Source organism: Anguilla anguilla, chromosome 3 (assembly GCF_013347855.1).
Source record: "Anguilla anguilla isolate fAngAng1 chromosome 3, fAngAng1.pri, whole genome shotgun sequence".
Taxonomy (NCBI): Eukaryota; Metazoa; Chordata; class Actinopteri; order Anguilliformes; family Anguillidae; genus Anguilla; species Anguilla anguilla.
In genome coordinates, this window is record NC_049203.1 from 67,980,328 (window position 1) to 67,999,028 (window position 18,701).

The 18,701-nt window shown below is 40.3% G+C and overlaps 1 protein-coding gene and 1 long non-coding RNA gene across 25 annotated transcripts in view; both read left to right on the top strand.

The window, feature by feature from the left end:
* LOC118222949 overlaps positions 1–18,701 on the top strand; it is a 69,980-nt gene that overhangs the window by 18,919 nt on the left and 32,360 nt on the right. The window contains exons 1-4 of one of the 24 annotated variants that reach the window (XM_035408936.1): positions 413–494; positions 1,667–1,975; positions 2,564–2,824; positions 3,178–3,501. The exons of 22 other annotated variants lie outside the window; for them this stretch is intronic. In XM_035408936.1, the coding sequence (XP_035264827.1) occupies positions 428–494; positions 1,667–1,975; positions 2,564–2,824; positions 3,178–3,501 (961 nt within the window). In that variant the 5' untranslated portion in view covers positions 413–427. Of the gene's footprint in view, positions 1–412; positions 495–1,666; positions 1,976–2,563; positions 2,825–3,177; positions 3,502–12,020; positions 12,282–18,701 lie in introns of those variants that run through there. One more of the 24 variants, XM_035408937.1, reaches the window with a different exon arrangement.
* LOC118222955 lies at positions 6,240–6,958 on the top strand. The gene is made up of 2 exons (XR_004764368.1): positions 6,240–6,635; positions 6,851–6,958. It is a non-coding gene; the product is annotated as an uncharacterized LOC118222955 (long non-coding RNA).

Consider the following 18,701-nt stretch of genomic DNA (forward strand, 5'->3'; position numbering starts at 1 on the left):
TGAGTGTGCGAGTGAAAGGTGTGTGTGCCTGGAGACAGATTGGCGACCTGTCCGGGGTGTATTCCTGCCTCTCGCCCAATGCACGCTGGGATCGGCTCCAGAACCCCCCGTGACCCTGTATAGCGGGTTTAGATAATGGTTTAGATAAGGGATGGACACATGGCTGCACTTACTACAGTGGTTTCCTCGTTTAGCTAGTTGTGACTTCTTAGGACAGTGGTGGCTTTTTGGCTTTCTGTCCAGGCTTTTAAAGGTTTATTTGCACACAGACTCAATGCATCTCAGTGTGGTTTTGCTTGCTTGCTCCCAGCTTGTCTGGAAATGTGTCAGATGAGGTCTTTCCTCTTTTTTTTTAGCCATTTCCTGTAAAGTATACCCCTGTATAAAGGTAAGATACCAGTAAGAAGTGCTGCATAAGGCATCAGCCATGGCAATGGTACTGTTGTGGACCCTGTTGTGGATATCAGGATACTGTCAAAGACTTTCAGCTGAGAGTGAGTTCCTCTTTCCACCTATATCATATATTAATTAATTAATTTATTTATTCGTATATAAAGCTCATAAAATGCAGCCAAATGTACAAAAATAGAACAACATCTCAATGGGCAAATTGTCCATTCACTGTACTATGAAGAGTAAGGTATAATACAGTCACATAACAGAACATGGAAAAAGACAGTCTTACTATAACAGAAGGAGTGTCACAGAGACTGCTACTACTATATTAATTGATTCAGACTTTTTTTTCAGTTTAAAATTCAAGAGGAACTAACTATAATATAGTCACATACTGTAGCAGCACATGGAAACAGCCTATAGTATAAAAATGCATACATTTCAATAAAAACTGTCTTATTTATAACAGAAGGACTATCACACAGACTGCTACTATGATATTAAATGATCCAGAATCTTTTATCTTTTTTGTATGTATTTTTTCAGTTTAAAGTTCAAGAGGAGGTAAACTGTTTCATCATATTAACTTCATCACTGAAATGGCTTTATATTCCAATGCCAAGCAGTTGCACATAGTACTTTTCAAATATGAAATTCTATTATTAAATTTTTAACGATAGTGTGATCAAAATTCTTATTAAAGCAGTATACTTGCTGTAATATATGCAAATTCAAGACATAGTATCGTAACTTTATCATTAAGCCAGATTTACAATCACTCTATACACTTTGTACAACAATCCATGTCTTTCAGTGGTAAAATTCATAAAACACGAACATTATCAGAATCTATGAATGTTCATTTCTGATTAAGAGTAAGGCAAACAGTTCTAATTTCTGTTTTGCTACTTTCCACTAGTAGGCTACCACAGGATACTGAAAAGAATATTTTTGTTATGCTACAACCACTTTGAGGACAGAAAAAAGTAATTATGCAGATCTTGGGACTAAAAGCATGACTATAATCGGTACAAACAATACTTTTCCATTGTTGTGTAAAATATAGCTGAAATATTCATTACAACTATAGGGATTACATTTTGATCTCTATTTATAGATCTGTATAATCCTCCAGACTAACCTGGGTTTAATCATCTGTTGTTTATCTTTAATGAACTAACTGTAATTTCCCTCCATACTGAAATGCAATATTATCATGTTTTGTGCTTTGTTAGATCTCTGTATTTGGTATGTTTTTCTTTTTCTGCAGTGTTGGTACAGTACAAATACCTTTCTGGGGAGGGAAAGGGGGTCTCTCTACAAGCCCCTGCTGAGACCAACGGGACAGAATTCATCTGGGAGTGGACCTCACATGATGGAAGCTACACAAACGCTCGGATAATAACTATACCTTCCGATGGAAACTATTGGTGGGATTTGAAGAAGGCGCCTATTTCAATACAAGGGAAGTACGGCATTTATCTGGAGCCCAAGTTACAAAATGCAGGAGTTTTTACTTTCATTCAAACTAAACCTGAGAAAGTAAAAGTGGCCCAGTTTGAAGTGTTCGCTGCAGAAGGTAAAATCATTCTTTAATGTAGTTTGCACATTATGAAATTATAAATATGATGTATTTTTTTTATATAAGAGAAATATAAAACAAAGTTGAAGTACTGGATATCTTGTATTTTACTTTTACTAAAGCTGATTTTGAAATTTGAATACAATTTTGTGTAATGCTGCACAGTAAAATATCAAGTGTTAAATCAACACTTACAGAGTAAACATGTTTCCGACTGGACTCATATGTACTCTGTTAGAGTTGAAATAAATCTGGAAATATTACATCAGTGCACCGGGAACAGATAAGTTGGAGTAAAAGCAGTAGCTTATGTTTCTCATATTTTTGTACACTGCTTTATTAAACCTGAGGTGATATAAATCAGATTAGTCTATTTCTTAATAGTACATAGCGCTAAAAACGATGAAAAAATGTCAATTTACTGTTACATTTTCTCTTCCATCTCTCCATAGAACACCCAGCACAGAGCTGGAGGACTGTATATTGCTTTAAATTTTGATGACTGATTTTCGAGATATTGCCCTCACATTGATTGATGAAAAGGTTGACAGTATTCTCTAAATCAATTGCTCTTTGCTCCTACAGTGAAACCATCCCACTGGTCCAGACTAGAAGAAGGTTCTGATGTGACCATGAGCTGTGAAGTATCACACCTTCCAGATTCAGCTACACTGGACTGGGAAAGGGACAGAGAACCTACTGCTAACACAACGCTGATCTACAACAACACTGCCCACATCATCATCCACAGTGCTGACCGATACAGTGAGGGAACGTATAACTGCACACTCAGATGGAACGGAGCACTTTTTTTCAGCATTCCCAGGACACTTCAAGTCTCCAGCAGTATGTTACAAATTATGGTTTTCACTAGAGTATTTACATAAGCATCCTGAGCATTGACTTGAGAAAGACTTTATTCATTAAGACTAAAGATAAATCCAAGTAATGTAAAGTAATATACCAGCACACCCTGTATAGAAACAGACCGGCCAGGCTGCATATAATAGATTTCATGGTGGGAGGTGGGGTATGTATTGTAGGCTATTCTGTAATGAGGCCTGAGTTCTCCTGTTCCACCCACTCTCTGTGAGTTCATTTACTTTAGCATGTTTTTCTATTTGTTGCTCACTACCTGTAGCAGTAGCATATGTGCTGACTGTGCAGACAGACATTCTAACCACAGCTTTATTCCTCAGGTACATATGACACCCATCACACTCTGTACAGAGGGAGTTTGAACAGCAGTGAGGTGGTGCTGATCTGCCGTTCTCTGGGCTCATACAGAACAGCTTATTGGCAATGGGAGCCATCGTCTAAGACAAATGCAACCATTTTGGCCTCAGCTGATAATAATGCTTCGATTTCCATGGAGGTAGATAAAGAGAGATTCTCATCTGAGGGCTTTGATGGATCTCATTTCCCTCTGAGAATCTCACCAGTGAAGTTTGGAGACAGCGGAAGGTACTTCTGTCATTTTGAACACCGGCTGATGGCCACAGTAACGCTGGTAACTGTTCAGGGTAAGTCTGCACTTCAGGTTTCTATAATTTACAAGACTGAATAAATAATAGAAAACTTAAACATGACGCTAATTAAGGTAGCTTTTTTTCTTGCACTTTTTACAATATTGTGTCATGTAATGTAACTACACTCTAGGGCTGACATTAACCAACAGACGTGCTGATTCCAAGTCATAAAGGCAGTGCACCTTACAGAAACTCCATGACAAATAATGGATGCTATCTGAATGAAAAACAAATTTCTGAAACATAAATAAATAATCTATGAACATGTGCTCTCTCAGTCTCAGGAGTGCCCCCTGGTGGTCCGACCAGGAATCTGCCAGTTGTGCTGAACTGTGAGATATCACAGGTGATCGGCTCTGTGACCCTGGCCTGGCTCCGGATGAAGGGGGGCAGGGGGGAGCTCGTAAAGCAGGAGGTCCTGAGTGAGGAGCACCCAGAGAAGATGCTCAGTCTCACTTTTCCCATTCTGAGTAGAGACCAGCTGCACTGGGCCTGTGCGGTGTTCACAGAGAGCATGCTCAGAGCACAGGTCCCCCTGCACCTCACACTGCCAGCACCTGAACCTCAAGGTACTATCCTCCAATCACAGGCACAGGTTTCATTACAACTCAGTAGGAGACATTAAACTGCATAGTCTCTATAGTAAAATGTTTCACAAGCATTCAAGCTAGTCTAACAATCAATCCATAAGAAACCAATGGGGGGTCACATGTCTCCCTGTCTCCTTCTTAACCTATGCATATGCCTTCAACCACATCCCTATGAGCTCACTTAAGGCTTATAAGTCATTCAAACCACAATGAGAGAGAATCAGAATCGAAAGATTAAAATGAGGGCTGAATCCAGACCATGCCACTGAATAATAATGCTTCTGTCACTCCTGTGTCCTAGTTTTTGTGAATTTGACCTTTCGCTTATCACACATTTGATATCTGAATAGTGTTGCTCCATCTAATAGCTTACAGCTTCAAATAAGTAATTAATGCCAATGTAACTCTCTGACCTGCCCCATCTTTTTAAACTTTCCCAATGGTCTATGTCAGAAATACTTAGGCTCAAGGTTTGAACTGCCAAGTCTTCTGTATCTGAACAATTTAGCAATTTTAATGTGCCATGGTTTGAATTTTAGAATTTTCTTTTTTTTTTTTTTTTGCATAAAATATGCACTAGTCTCACATAATTAATGAATGTAACTTTAAAACACAGCTAATATTTAATGAGTTAAATATTCTCCCTGTTCACAGCTCCCTAGTTAAGTTTCCTTCTTTTGTGCCAACACAGATAATGGATGGGTGCTGGTGATCGGTTTGGCCTGTACTGCTGCTGTCTGTGTTGGAGTGCTGTTGCTGTTAGGAGGTCTGTTGTTTCGGCGTCTGAAAACAGCAGCGGGTAAGAGCTCTTCACTCTGTTCCTAGTTCACCGTTCTCTCTGACAGAGCTTTCTAGAACACTTACATACCTTTCTAGAGCATTCACACTAAAACAATATTGCTTATATTTTATAGCTTTGTCAAATTTAAGACTCACTAATTCTTTGCAAGTTGCAAACAGAGGGCTCAATGTGAAAAGAACAGTTCTAAACTTGTTGCAAAGCTGCAAATGGAATTGATTTGATTGATTTGAAGATCATCAAGATCATCAATGACATACAACAGACAATAAAAACAATCTCATTTGTTCTTTTTAAAACTAATCCAGTACAGAGAAAAATGCTAAGAAAACAAACAAATGCCATACACAAGATCAACCAAATATGATCAATCAGTTCCCAGAGAGATCATTTACAGTTTGCTTAAATGTTTTTTTCTCTCTCAGGTCCCTCCACATCACCAGCTGAAGGGAACGGTGCAGCTGATGCAGTCTACAGTGACATCACAGATCTGCAGCAGGGTCAAGGTAGTGTTTGGGGACAAGACTATTCACACGTAGCATGAGGCAGTGCAGTAATGTAAGGGAATATACTACTTTACAGGCATTTATCATACGCTCTTTTACACAGTGACTTACACAGCTAAAAACATAGCATCTATTTATACAGGTGGATATACTGTATACAGGAGCTATTCAGTACCTTGCTCAAGGGTACTGTAGCAGTGTCCCAACTGGGAATCGAACCAGCAACCTTTCAGTTGAAAGTGCATTTCTAGCGCTGCACCTTTGCCGTCTCTTCAAAGGAGGCTGAGTTGCAGGTATGCCTGGTCTTTCACAGCCCGGACGATGTTAATCAGACCTGGGCCAAATATGTATTTGACTCAGGTCTGATACAAACGCAGGTTTAAGTCTGGCCAAAATCGTTTGTCAAATATGACGAATATGAGATTGCACAGGCAGGACATAACCGGCCTATTTCTTTCAGGGTTAGAGGGTGGGTCTGAGGTTTTGGCTGCATCAATTAAGCCTCATACACACTAGCGGTTGTAATTTTAAAACGGAAGTATTCGAGGCACTCATACACACGTACACATGAGCATTAAATCCCTGTTTCAAAACAATAAGGGTAAAGGGAGGAAACTGTGGGGAAAAGGATTCAGTAAAAATAGATCACTTGGTCATTCGACGTGTAATTTTTAGAACAGACGTATTTGCTACCATGTCCACAAGAGGGCGATATGCACCAATAAGAAGACTCACTTTTGCTCTTAAGCAGAGGTGGAAAAATCCAGATTTAGAAAGTAAAAGTCCTCCCTGGTATTTTGTTCCAATCACCTGGATTTTCTAATTAGCTCAATCCTTCAGCCAGGAGGTAGAACTAATTGGTAAAATCAACTGGCTGAGTTCATGGGTGGAAGAAACACACAACAAAACTTTTCCTTTCTTACCCCTGGACTCGTCACTTCTGTTGTCAAGATACTCAGTACAAGCACGAGCGGGGTCCTGGAGTCACAGGCTCAAGCGGGGGCCACATAAATCTGTATTATACATTTCATCCAACTAGCAAAAGCAATATGCAGTATTGGGGGTTCGCAAATGTGGTGCTGATTAGTCACAAGTTCTGCTGGTTTTTGTTTTATACTTAAAACAAGCAACTAATTCAGTCCCAATAATTACTGTTTGATCTTTTCACCACTGTTTGGTGTTGCAGACCCTCACAGACAACAACGGAGGCAGTTGAACCCCCAGTCTCATTCTGTAAGTATGTTCCCTGAGATACTCAGGAGAATACCATAAGGATTTTCTGTTAATCTACGTATAATAATGCAGGCACAGCATATCATATTCATACAACCAATGATAAATGGTTACATTTTGTGTATGGATGGTACACTTTGTTGAAAAGTTTGAATTTCATTCATTTCATTGTTCTAAGTTCATGTTTTAGATTCTGATATGTCATATTTCTGCAGGAACAAGAAGAAAATGAAAACTACTCAATGATTCAAATGGATAAATGAAACAAAGCCCACGTTTAAAGTTGACATTTCAAGTCTGTTCAGCGCAGCTCAATTAGAGATGGCAAAAGAAAATATGCAGATCTTACCAAGATCTCTTACTGTGTGAATATGCCACTGTTGCATTCTGTTTTGCTAAAGTAAGCTTTTACTAGAATCTGATAATATTTAGATTTTGACTGTGAACAACAAAACTTTATAGACAAAAACATTTATATTTTCCACGATACAACTGTTTTTGTCTATAAAGTTTTTTTTTTTTTTTGCTGTTTTTTTTCTTTGTATAAAAAATGTGTACTCTGGTTTGTTGACTGTTTAATGTATGAACAGCAGGGAGTGATATTGTTCGAGAAATAAGCAACATATTTATGTACAGGGTAGTAGTGTCTGGCTATGGTGGTGTGCTCTTCAGTGTGCTTTTATCTGTTGTTAAGAAGAATACTTTTTATTTTTAATAATAAAGCAGCTGTGAAAGGAACTGCATCATTAATTATTATAAGAACCCAAAATAAAACACAGTTAGTGACTGTGACACCGGCAGCACATGCAGTGTTTTCTGGGCCGAATGAACCATTTCCCCCTGGCCTCTGCCTGCAGTTACCACAGTAACTGTACCTCTCCTCCAAAATAGATTTGATAAAATAGTTTGAACTTCCTGTTTTTTTGGATGGTACTGCCACACACAGAAAAGCAGAGAAAAGACTGTTGCATGCTGCATGCAAACACAGCACATGGTAGCCTGCTACATGTAGCAATCAACATGAAATTCAAATCATGATGAAATAAATAGAAGTACTAGACAAACAGGAAAAACTTAAGTATGCGGGGTATTGGTCTAAACACCATGCATGCATTGTTGGTTGTTAGTTGGTTGTCCTTTAGCCATGACTTAAGTGTACTGGCAAAGGAGTGATGTGATGGGCAAGTTTGTGTGGTGTGATGCAGGGCTGGGAGTGGCTACTGATCATGTGGCGAACAGACATTCTGTTATTCATTGCCAATAAAAAGCCAACCCAACAGAATCCTCCACTAAACTAGGAAAAAGGCCCATCTGGCAACCAAAGGCTTCTCAGGCAAAATAATAACAAAAATCAGACGCAACAATTTACACCCAACACAGTCCAGCACACCACTCCCCCTAAGCTCTCTCCTTTAGGCCTGAGCACCAGGCCTTTTATTAGGCCCAATGATCAGGTAATAGGCCACTGCTCTAGTGATTACAATACAGCACAGCTGTGTCTATACCTGTGTGTGGGGCTGGTGCTGCCCCCTAGTGGACAGCAGCACCGCAACTCCCTTCCTGCACTGTTGCCACACAGCAAGAAGGTTGTGGGTTCAAATCTTGGCGTGGGGCCTTTCTGTGTGGAGTTTGTATGTTTTCCCTGTTTCCACATGGGTTTCATCTGGGTACTCCAGGTTCCTCCCACAGTCCAAAGACATGCAGGTAGGCGAGTTGGAGAGTCCAAATTGCCCATAGGTAAGAGTGTGAGTGAACGGTGTGTGTGCCCAGAGACAGATTGGCGACCTGTCCAGGGTGTATTCCTGCCTCTCGCCCAATTCCCTCTGTTTTTAAGATGGCTCGTGTTACCCCACTACTCAAAAAACCCTCATTAGACCCCTCCGATGTAACAAATTATCGACCCGTATCCCTTCTACCCTTTCTGTCCAAAACCCTTGAACGCGCAGTTCTTAAACAATTAACCTCTTTTCTCCATCAGAACAACCTGCTAGACCCTCACCAGTCTGGCTTCCGATCCGGGCACTCAACAGAGACTGCACTCCTAGCTGTGACGGAGGCACTTGCCACTGCAAGAGCCTCACGCCTCTCCTCTGTCCTGATCCTTCTTGACCGGTCTGCAGCTTTTGACACGGTCAACCATAAAATACTCCTCTCCACCTTGGCTGGGATGGGAATTGCCGGGACTGCCCTGTCTTGGTTCGCTTCCTATCTTGCAGATAGGACCTACCAGGTCACCTGGAAGGGGTCTGCCTCTGCTTCTCATCCACTTGTTACGGGAGTGCCGCAGGGATCTGTACTGGGTCCTCTGCTGTTCTCCTTATACACCAGATCTCTTGGTTCAGTCATTAATTCACATGGCTTTTCCTATCATTGTTATGCAGATGACACACAACTCTTCTTTTCTTTCCCCCCCTCGGCCACACAGGTCAATGATAAGATCTCTTCCTGCCTGGCTGACATCTCCACCTGGATGGCCAGCCACCATTTGAAGCTCAACCTCAACAAAACTGAGCTGCTCTTCTTCCCGTATAAGACCTCCTTGCTTCGTGAACTCTCAATCACGGTTGATGGCACCACAGTGACTGCCTCTCACTCTGCCAAGAGCTTGGGGGTGGTCCTGGATGACCAACTGGACCTCAAGGAGCACATCAAGGCAACATCACGGTCCTGCAGATTCCTCCTGTACAACATCAGGAGGATTCGACCATACCTGACGACGCACTCCACCCAGCTGCTCGTCCAGGCTACGGTGACCTCTCGCCTTGATTACTGCAACTCTCTCCTTGCAAACCTGCCAGCTTGTGCCATACAGCCACTACAGATGATTCAGAATGCCGCTGCCCGACTCATCTACAACCTCCCCAAATTCTCCCACGTCACTCCTCTGCTGCGATCACTTCACTGGCTACCGGTCGCTGCCAGGATCCGATTCAAAGCCCTGACCCTTGCCTACACTGCCGCCAACAGGACAGTCCCCATCTACTTGCAGGACATGATTCAATTCTATGTGCCTGCTCGACCACTCCGCTCTGCGGCAGCAGGGCGTCTTGTAACCCCTCCCACCCGCCCAAAGGGATCACAGAGCTTCTCCACCCTAGCTCCCCAGTGGTGGAACGAACTCCCCGTCCCTCTCCGAACCTTCCCCTCACTATCCATCTTCCGCCGTGGCCTGAAGACTCATCTCTTCAGACTATATCTAGACTAACCACCACCACGCTGTATAAATATTTTTAAAAAATAATAATAAAAAATAAAAAAAAACCTTTTTTCCTGTCACTTGTTACATGTTGCCCCATCCCTGCACTTCTTGGTAAATTGTATTTTTCCTAATACTGTAGCTTATTCTTCTGCCTAGTTGGCTTTGCAGATGTTAGACCAGGATAGTGTTCATTGTTCTCGGCTAGAAATAGCTGTACAATATAAGTAATTGTACCTTACTGAACCCGTGTTCAGCAGTTTTGTACGTCGCTTTGGATAAAAGCGTCTGCCAAATGAATGTAATGTAATGGATCGGCTCCAGCACCCCCCGTGACCCTGTATAGCGGGTATAGATAATGGTATAGATAAGGGATGGACACATGGCTGCACTTACTACAGTGGTTTCATCGTTTAGCCAGTTGTGACTTCTTAGGACAGTGATGGCTTTTGGCTTTCTGTCAATGCAGACTCAATGCATTTTAGTGTGGTCTTGCTTGCTTGCTCCCAGCTTGTCTGGAAATGTGTCAGACGAGGTCTTTCCTCTTTTTTTAGCCATTTCCTGTAAAGCATACCCCTGTAAAAAGACTAGACACCAGTAAGAAGTACTGCATAGGGCATCAGCCATGGCAATGGTACTGTTGTGGACCCTGTTGTGGATATCAGGATACTGTCACAGACTTTCAGCTGAGAGTGAGTCCCTCTTTCCACCTATATCATATATTAATTCATTCATTCATTTATTCATATATAAAGCTCATAAAAATGGGCCGAATGAACCATTTCCCCCTGGCCTCTGCATGCAGTCACCACAGTAATCACACCTCTATTCCAAAATAGCTTTGAAATAAAATAATTTGAACTTCCTGTTTTTTTGAGCCATTTCCTGTGATGTATACGCCAAGCAGGTACTCAGATGCTTTAAATGTGAAATTCTAATTTCAAATAATTAATGATAATGTTATTAAAATATTATTAAATCAGAATATATTCAGGGCTATATGAAAATTCATGAAGTTAAATGGACTGCATTTATATAGCGCTTTACAATTGATGCCTCTCATTCGCCAGAGCAGTTAGGGGTTAGGGGTTAGGTGTCTTGCTCAAGGACACTTCGACACGCCCAGGGCGGGGTTTGAACCGGAAACCCTCCGACTACCAGACAATCGGTCTTGCCTCCTGAGCTATGTCGCCCCATAAGTTCTTTTATAAAGTTACTTTATAGTCAAAAGACTTCCAGTTACTCCATACCCTAACTAACCACAATCGTGCGTGAAACATTTGAATGGAAAATTATATAATACAAAACATTAACAGAAGCTAAAGGTGTTAATTTATGATTACGAGCACAGCAAACAGTTCTAATTTCAAGCTATTTATGTTCTGCCAGCTTTCCACTACAGTAAGTAACACCACAAAAGAGAATAACTTGGTATTATGCCACAACCACATTGAGGACAAAAAAAAAAAAAAGTAATGATGCAGATCTTGCGTCTAAAACCATGACTATAACCAGTACAAGCAATACTTTCCCATCACAGTGTAACATATAGCAAAAATATTAATCAGAGCTGCAAGGATTACATTTTTATCTCCATTTATAAATCTAAGTTTAACTTTAATGAACTAACTGCAATTCCCCTCCATCCTGAAAAGCAATATTATGTCTTGTGCTCAGTAGTATTTCTGTATTTGGTATATTTTTCTCTTTCTGCAGTGTTGGTACAGTACAAATACTGCCTTTCTGGCGAGATACAGGGGGTCTCTCTACAAGCCCCTGCTGAGACCAACGGGACAGAATTCATCTGGGAGTGGACGTCACATGATGGAAGCTACACAAACGCTCGGATAATAACTATACAGTCCGATGGAAATTATTGGTGGGAATTTAAGAAGGTGTCTATTACAAAACAAGGGAAGTATGACATTTATCTGGAACCGGAGTTAGAAAATGGAGGAATTTTTACTTTTATTCAAACTAAACCTGAGAAAGTAAGCTTGGCCCAGGTTGAAGTGTTTGCTGTAAAAGGTAAATTCACTCTTATATGTTGTTTGTCAAATTCCCAACACAGACTTGGAGGACTGTATTTTGGTTTAAATTGAATTACTGGTTTTGAGATGTTGCCCTCTCAATGATTTGATGAAAAGGTTGACAGTATTCTCAAAATCAATTGCTCTTTGCTCCTGCAGTGGAACCATCGCGCTGGTCCAAAGTAAAAGAAGGTTCTGATGCGACCATGAGCTGTGAAGTATCACACCTTCCAGATTCAGCTACACTGGACTGGGAAAGGGACAGAGAACCTACTGCTAACACAACGCTGATCTACAACAACACTGCCCACATCATCATCCACAGTGCTGACCGATACAGTGAGGGAACGTATAACTGCACACTCAGATGGAACGGAGCACTTATTTTCAGCATTCCCAGGACACTTCAAGTTTACAAGGGTATGTTATTGTGGATACAGTTTTCACTAGAACTTTGACAAAAGAATCCTGAGCATTGACTTTTTTTCATAAGAAAACTTGTGAAAGACTTTATTCATTAAGACTAAAGATAAATCCAAGCTGAGTAGAGACCAGCTGCACTGGGCCTGTGCGGTGTTCACAGGGAGCATGCTCAAAGCACAGGTCCCCCTCACACTGCTGACACCCATCACTGAACCTGAAGAGCCAAAGCCAGGTACTAACCTCCTACCACAGGCACAGGATTCATTACAACTTAGGGGGAGACATTAAACCGCCTAGTCTCTGTAGTAAAATGTTTCACAAGCATTCAAGCTAGTCTAACAATCAATCCATAAGAAACCATTGGGAGTCACATGTCTCTCTGTCTCCTTCTTAACCTATGCATATGCCTCCAACCACATCCCTATGAGCTCACTTAAGGCTTATAAGTCATTCAAACCACAATGAGAGAGAATCAGAATCCAAAGGTTAAAATGGGGACAGAATCCAGACCATACCACTGAATAATAATGCTTCTGTCACTCCTGTGTCCTAGTGTTTGTGAATATGACCGTTCGCTTGTCACACAATTGATATCTAAATAGTGTTGCTCTATGTGATAGCTTACAGTTTCAAGTAAGTAATTAATGCCAATTTAACTTTCTGACCCATCTTTTCAAACTTTCCCAATGGTTTATGTCAGAAATACTTGGGATCAAGGTTTGGAACTGTCAAGTCTTCTGTATCTGAACAATTCAGCATTATATTTAAAGTGTTACATTTTTAAGGTGCCATGGTTGGAATTTTAGAATTTTCTATTTTTCTTGCATAAAATATGCACTAGTCTCACATAATTAATGAATGTAAATTTGAAATACAGCTAAATAAAAAATAAAAAATTTTTAATGAGGTAAATATTCTCCCTGTTCTGAGCTCCCTAGTTAAGTTTCCTTCTTTTGTGCCAACACAGATAATGGGAGGATGCTGGTGATCGGTTTGGCCTGTACTGCTGCTGTCTGTGTTGGAGTGCTGTTGCTGTTGTTTCTGTTGTTTCGGCGTCTGAAAACAGCAGCGGGTAAGAGCTCTTCACTCTGTTCCGAGTTCACTGTTGTCTGACAGAGCTTTCTAGATCACTTCCACAGCTTTCTAGAGCATTCACACTAAAACAATATCTCTTATATTGTATGGCTTTGTCATATTTCAGACTCACTCATTCTTTGCAAGTTGCAAACAGAGGGCCCAATGTGAAAAGAACAGTTCTAAACTTGTTGCAAAGCTGCAAATGGAATTGATTTGATTGATTTGAAAATCATCAAGATCATCAATGACATACAACAGACAATAAAAAAAATCTCATTTGTTCTTTTTAAAACTAATCCAGTACAGAGAAAAATGCTAAGAAAACAAACCAATGCCATACACAAGATCAACCAAATATGGCCAATCAGTTCCCAGAGAGATCATTTACAGTTTGCTTAAATGTTTTTTTCTCTCTCAGGTCCCTCCACATCACCAGCTGAAGGGATCGGTGCAGCTGATGCAGTCTACAGTGACGTCACAGAACTGCAGGAGGGTCAAGGTAGTGTGGGGAACAAGACTATTCACACGTAGCATGAGGCAGTGCAGTAATGTAAGGGAATACACTACATTAAAGGCATTTATCATACGCTCTTTTACACAGTGACTTACACAGCTTTTTGCATCTTAAAAACACAGCATCCATTTATACAGCTGGATATACAGTATTCTGAGCTATTCAATACCTTGCTTAAGGGTACAGCAGCAGTCTCATACCTGGGAATCGAACCTGCAACCTTTAGGTTACAAAGCCAGTTCCTTAACCAATATATATTACAGTACAAAATGTACTTATAGGCCATGTGTGGCTTGATCATAGTAAAGATTCAATCATATTTTATAAATTTGCCTGGTTGATCAAAAATGTAACGTGACTCCTTATATGGTAAATCATATAAAGTTATTTAAAAGGTTTGCTTAAATCTTTCTGTCTTTCGTACTCCTATCCACATTACCAGCGGATGGGAATGGTGATTCCAGTGCAGCTGCTGCAGTCTACAGTAACGTCGCAGAGCTACAGAAAGATCAAGGTAACGGGCTTAACTGAACTATTAACACGCTGCATGAACCGGTGAACTCATTCATGGGAAGGATTGCATTACAGGCCAGTTTCTAGTCCTGGACTAAATTCAAAACCCCACTTAGTGCAGGAACAAGCTTAATCTGTGTTAGTGAACTCGGCCCCATACGTTCCATGCGCCAAATGTGTGTGGGAAATTAATTACACACTGAACAACTGAAATTGGGACCAATTTTGGTGCATCAGACTGCAGCTCTTGTACTTTCGAAGATGCACACTTGAGCAATACCTGAAACTATTTGTGAAAACGTGTGTTTTTCTTTTCAAAAGAAAGTACATACCTGGGGTTGCACCTTTGCCTTCTCTTAAAAGGAGGCTGAGTTGCAGGTATGCCAGGAGTTCCACTGCCCGGACTATGTTAATCAGACCTGGGTCAAATTCGTATTTGTTTTAGATTCAAATACTTTTCTGTGCTCTATTGATCTTGCCTGGTGTAATTGAGCCTGCCGATATGACCAGAAGGTAGGCGTTGCACTTTTTGAGAGTATTTCATTGGTTTCAATACACCAGACCAGATCAGTAAAGCGTAGAAATGTATTTGAATCTAAAACAGATAAGTTTTTGACCCAGATCTGACATAAATGCAGGTTTAAGTCTGGGCCAAAATCATTTGCTAAATATGACGCATATGAGATTGCACAGGCAGGACATAACCGGCCTTTTCCTGTCAGGGTTAGAGGCTGGGTTTGAGGTTATGGCCACATCAGTTAAGCCTCATACACACTAGCGGTTATAGTTTAAAAACGGAAGTATACGAAGCCTCATACACACGTACACACAAGCATTAAAACCCATTTCAAAAAACGTTTCGGCTCCTTTAAACAATAAGGGTAAAGGGAGGAAGTGGGCAACCTGTGGGGAAAAGGATTCAGTAAAAATAGGTCACTTGGTCATTCGACGTGTAATTTTTAGAACAGAGATGTGTTTGCTACCATGTCCACAAGAGTGCGATATGCACCAATAAGAAGACTCACACTTTTACTGTTAAGCAGAGGTGAAACAATCCAGATTTAGAAAGTAAAAGTCCTCTCCAGTATTTTGTTCCAATCACCTGGATTTTCTAATTAGCTCAATCCTTCAGCCAGGCGGTAGAACTAAACAGTGAAATCTAAATGGCTGAGTTCATGGGTGGAAGAAACACGCGGCAGAACTTTTACTTTCTCACCCCTGGACTCGTCACTTCTGTTGCCAAGATACTCAGTACAAGCACGAGCAGGGTCCTGGAGTCACAGACTCAAGCGGCAGCCACATATGTCTGTATTATACATTTCATGTATGTATATTTTTATATGTGTATTTTATACATTTTTTTTTTTTTTAATACATTTTCTTACTAATAGGAAACCAGGATTCCCATAAAGAGGAGAATGAAAGTGAGGAACTCCAATACTTAATATTTTCCTTGTCCACTCCCAGTCTGGGTAAGTTTGTGGTGTTATCCTAATAATAAAATGGTTATGTTACTCTTGCCAGTATATGAGTTCTCTCCAATGATTTTAACTGGTGCAACATCTCAAGTTTGGGCACACATTACCTCATGAAAGGGGTGCAAAACTAGTTTCCTGGAGGGCTGGTGGTGGCTTTTGTTCCAACCAATTATTCTGGTCTAATTTTCTTAATCACTGTTTTCACCAATGCTGTTCACTCCACTGCTGAAATGCTCCAACTAAAGATATGTGCAGCTCCTAGGTTCTCTAAAATTTCAGAGCAAATAAATGATTGAGATAATTAAATCATTACAAGCAGAAGGTTTAATGGTATCCTGAAACAGATAAGCCTGTGTTGCCCATCCAACTAGCAAAAGCAATATGCAGTACTGGGGATTCGCAAATGTGGTGCTGGTTAGTCACAAGTTCTGCTGGTTTTTGTTTTATACTTAAAACAAGCAACTAATTCAGTCCCAATAATTACTGTTTGATCTTTTCACCGCTGTTTGGTGTTGCAGACCCTCACAGACAACAACGGAGGCAGTTGAACCCCCAGTCTCGTTCTGTAAGTATGTTCTCTGGGATACTCAGGAGAATACCATAAGGATTTTCTGTTAATCTACGTATAATAATGCAGGCACAGCAAATCATATTCATACAACCAATACATAATTGTCAAATTTATTGTATGGATGGTCCACTTTGTTGAGAATTTTGAATTTCATTGATTTCATTGTTCTAAGTTCATGTTAACAAAGATTCTGATATGTCATATTTCTGCAGGAACAAGAAGAAAATGATAAAGTGATCTATGCAAGCGTCTGCAAAACATAATATGGATAATTGATTCAAACTCAATGATTCAAATGGATAAATGAAACAAAAAGCCCACATTTAAAACTTGGCATTTCAAGTCTGTTCAGTGCAACGCCATTAGAGATGGAAAAAGACGATCTGCAGATCTTACCAAGATCTTTTACTATGTGAATATATCTTTCTTGCTAAAGGCAGCTTTTACATGCATCTTATAATATGTAGATTTTCACTGTGAAGAGTACAGTTGTATTCAGGAAAATATAAATGCCTGCACATTTTTTAATATTGTTTTCTTTTTTATTTTTTTTGTAGTTTTTTGTTTGACTGTGTTTAGAAAAAATTGTTTTCCAGTTTGTCGATTATTCAATATATTAACAGCAGGGAGGGATATTGTTCAAGAATTAAACAACGGCCCCAAAACGTACGTATGTATGTGCAGGGTAGTAGTGTCTGGCTATGGTGGTGTGCTCTTCAGTGTGCTTTTATCTGTTGTTAAGAAATATACTTTTTATTTTTAATAATAAAGCAGCTGTAACAGGAACTACATTAGTCATTATATGACAATTATTGACTGTGCCACTGACAGCACATGCAGCGTCTTCTGGGCCAAACCGTGTGAGATATCTCTGTCCCTCAGCCCCAGTGTCACTGCAGTCAGAGCAGATAAAGCTGAGTCCTGATTACCTGGCTGCCTACAGCTGTGACTGCAAGGGATTTGCTCCCTTCCTGATTTCCTCTATTATTCCGTATTCGTCAAACGGAATTGTTTCAGACCTTCAGACAAATTTTTATATTAGACAAAGGGAAACTGAGTAAACATAAAAGACATTTTTAAAAATGATTTTGTTGATTTAATGAAACAAAGTTATCAAACACCCATGTTGCCCATGTGAGAAAGTACTTTCCCTTAGTTAATCTATCGACCAATTAACCAAATTTTATTGATAGCTACATTCAGCTTATTGCACTAAGGCAGGCTTGGTTGCAGCCAGTCATTGCAAGGTTTCTACAAGTACGCTATGCCACGATCAAAGGAAATTCCAGAAGAGAGAGATAAAAAAGATCTTTTTGAAATATATCAGGCTGGAAAGGGTTACAAAGCCATTTCTAAGGCTCTTGGACTCCACCAAACCACAGTGAGAGCCATTATCTCCAAATGGAGAACACTTGGAACAGTGGTGAATCATCCCTGGAGTGGCTGGCCAGCCAAAATTCCTCCAAGGGCACAGCGACAACTCATCCATGAAATCATGGATGCGCCCAGATAGTCAATAGGTATGTCAGATGAGGGAGGATCATTGTGATCATTTTGCAGCTTGAGTGGTCAAACTGTTCCTAATAGATCTCAAATTTGACAGGTTAAATTCTACTCGATTGGCCACCTTTTTACCGGTTTTTTGTTTAAGAAGAGTTGAGAATCAATTGTGATTCCAAAGTATTTAACTCAGTGACTACCTTGAATTTCTCTCCAGATACACAGACTTCTGCTTCTGCCTCTTTTTTGAAAAACATGCAGTCAAGTGTATTCATATGTTAAACAATTTGTCTGCCACAAGGGATTAAAATCTTTTACATATAATTTATTGATAAACACTTCACTCCTGATGATATTTCAATATCATTTCTGTGAGCAATAAAAGGAGACATCATTGTATCACCTAAAGTAAGCATGTTAAATGCCGGTCTTCAGGCTTCAGCAGTCACAGATTTCACAGTGCCGAGCACAGTGAAACAGAAATATAGGTAGTGATATTACACAAGAAAGACTCCAGCTTGTGCAAGCTGTTGCAGAATGCGGCTGAGCTGAAACAGTTGGTACTTCCTCTTTGTTCAGCCATTTCCTGTAAAGTATACGCCAGTAAAAAGGCTAGACACCAGTAAGAAGGGCTGCATAGGGCATCAGCCATGGCAATGGTACTGTTGTGGACCCTGTTGTGGATATCAGGATACTATCACAGACTTTCAGCTGAGAGTGAGTCCCTCTTTCTGCCTCAATCATATATTAATTAATGTATTAAT